The sequence below is a fragment of the Emiliania huxleyi genome (genome assembly GCF_000372725.1).
Source record: "Emiliania huxleyi CCMP1516 chromosome Unknown EMIHUscaffold_171, whole genome shotgun sequence".
NCBI lineage: Eukaryota > Haptophyta > Isochrysidales > Noelaerhabdaceae > Emiliania > Emiliania huxleyi.
Window position 1 is genome coordinate 45,068 of NW_005200871.1, and position 884 is coordinate 45,951.

The window sequence follows — 884 nt, forward strand, 5'->3', positions numbered from 1 at the left end:
AGCTTTCCGGCGACACGCCCGAGGAGCGGAAGACGCACTCTTGTCTTCCAACCCCAGCGCTCGAGAGGACACTTCAACAATAGTCAGCCGCATGTGCCCGCGTTCGTAGCCCGTGCCCTTCCCGCGCCGCCCCCCCCGAGCACACGGCACGAGGCCGTCGTCCCACCCCTGACGTTTGTGTCTTCACACCCGCAGGCGGACCTCCCGCCTCCACTCGCCGCCGCGCCGCCCGTGCTGCCGCCGCCGGCGCCGCCGCCCCGCTGCCGCTGCAACCTGCCTTGCGTGTGGGAGCGCTCCCGCTGGTGGTGCGGCGCCAAGGCGGGGGAAGGGTGCGGGTACGAGTGCTCCCCCCCGCCTCGCGGCGCGCCCACGCCGCTCTGCCTGTGCGGCCGCCCCGCCAAGTTCCTCGTCGGCAAGTGGTGGTGCGCCGAGGCGCCGGGCGGCGGCTGCGCGCTGCAGCTGCCTCTCTCCGAGCACGCCACGCCGCCGGCGCGGCTGTCCCAGCACGCCATCGAGGCCGACGCAGCGCGCGAGATCGCCGCCACGCTCACCGCCGCCGCTTACGGCGTGGCGGACTGGGCGTTCGTGGCGGCGTGCGGCGTCGGGCTGGGGCTGTTTGCGCGCGCCGACATCGTGCGCGGGCAGGTGGTTGCGGAGTACGCCGGGCCGCGCCTCCCTGGGGAGCTGGCGGCGCGGGGCGCGTTTGTGCTCGACCTGCCCGGCAGCGGCACCGTGATTGACGGCGCGTACGAGAACAGCCCGGGGGACGGCCCGTTTTGGCCGGGCGTGTTTGCGAACCACTCGGCGCGCCCAAACGCGGCGCTCGAGTACGAGGAACAAGGAGCCTTCTTGGAACCTTCTTGGAACCTGCCTGTAGGCGCGCC

The 884-nt window shown here is 73.6% G+C and overlaps 1 protein-coding gene across 1 annotated transcript in view; it reads left to right on the forward strand.

Annotated features, from left to right (window-relative positions):
• The window catches only part of EMIHUDRAFT_112523 (hypothetical protein), a gene marked incomplete at both ends in the record, with an annotated part of 7,902 nt that overhangs the window by 6,133 nt on the left and 885 nt on the right, over positions 1–884 (forward strand). The window contains one exon of the mRNA XM_005784207.1: positions 196–873. Coding sequence (XP_005784264.1) covers positions 196–873 — 678 coding nt within the window. The remainder of the gene's footprint in view (positions 1–195; positions 874–884) is intronic.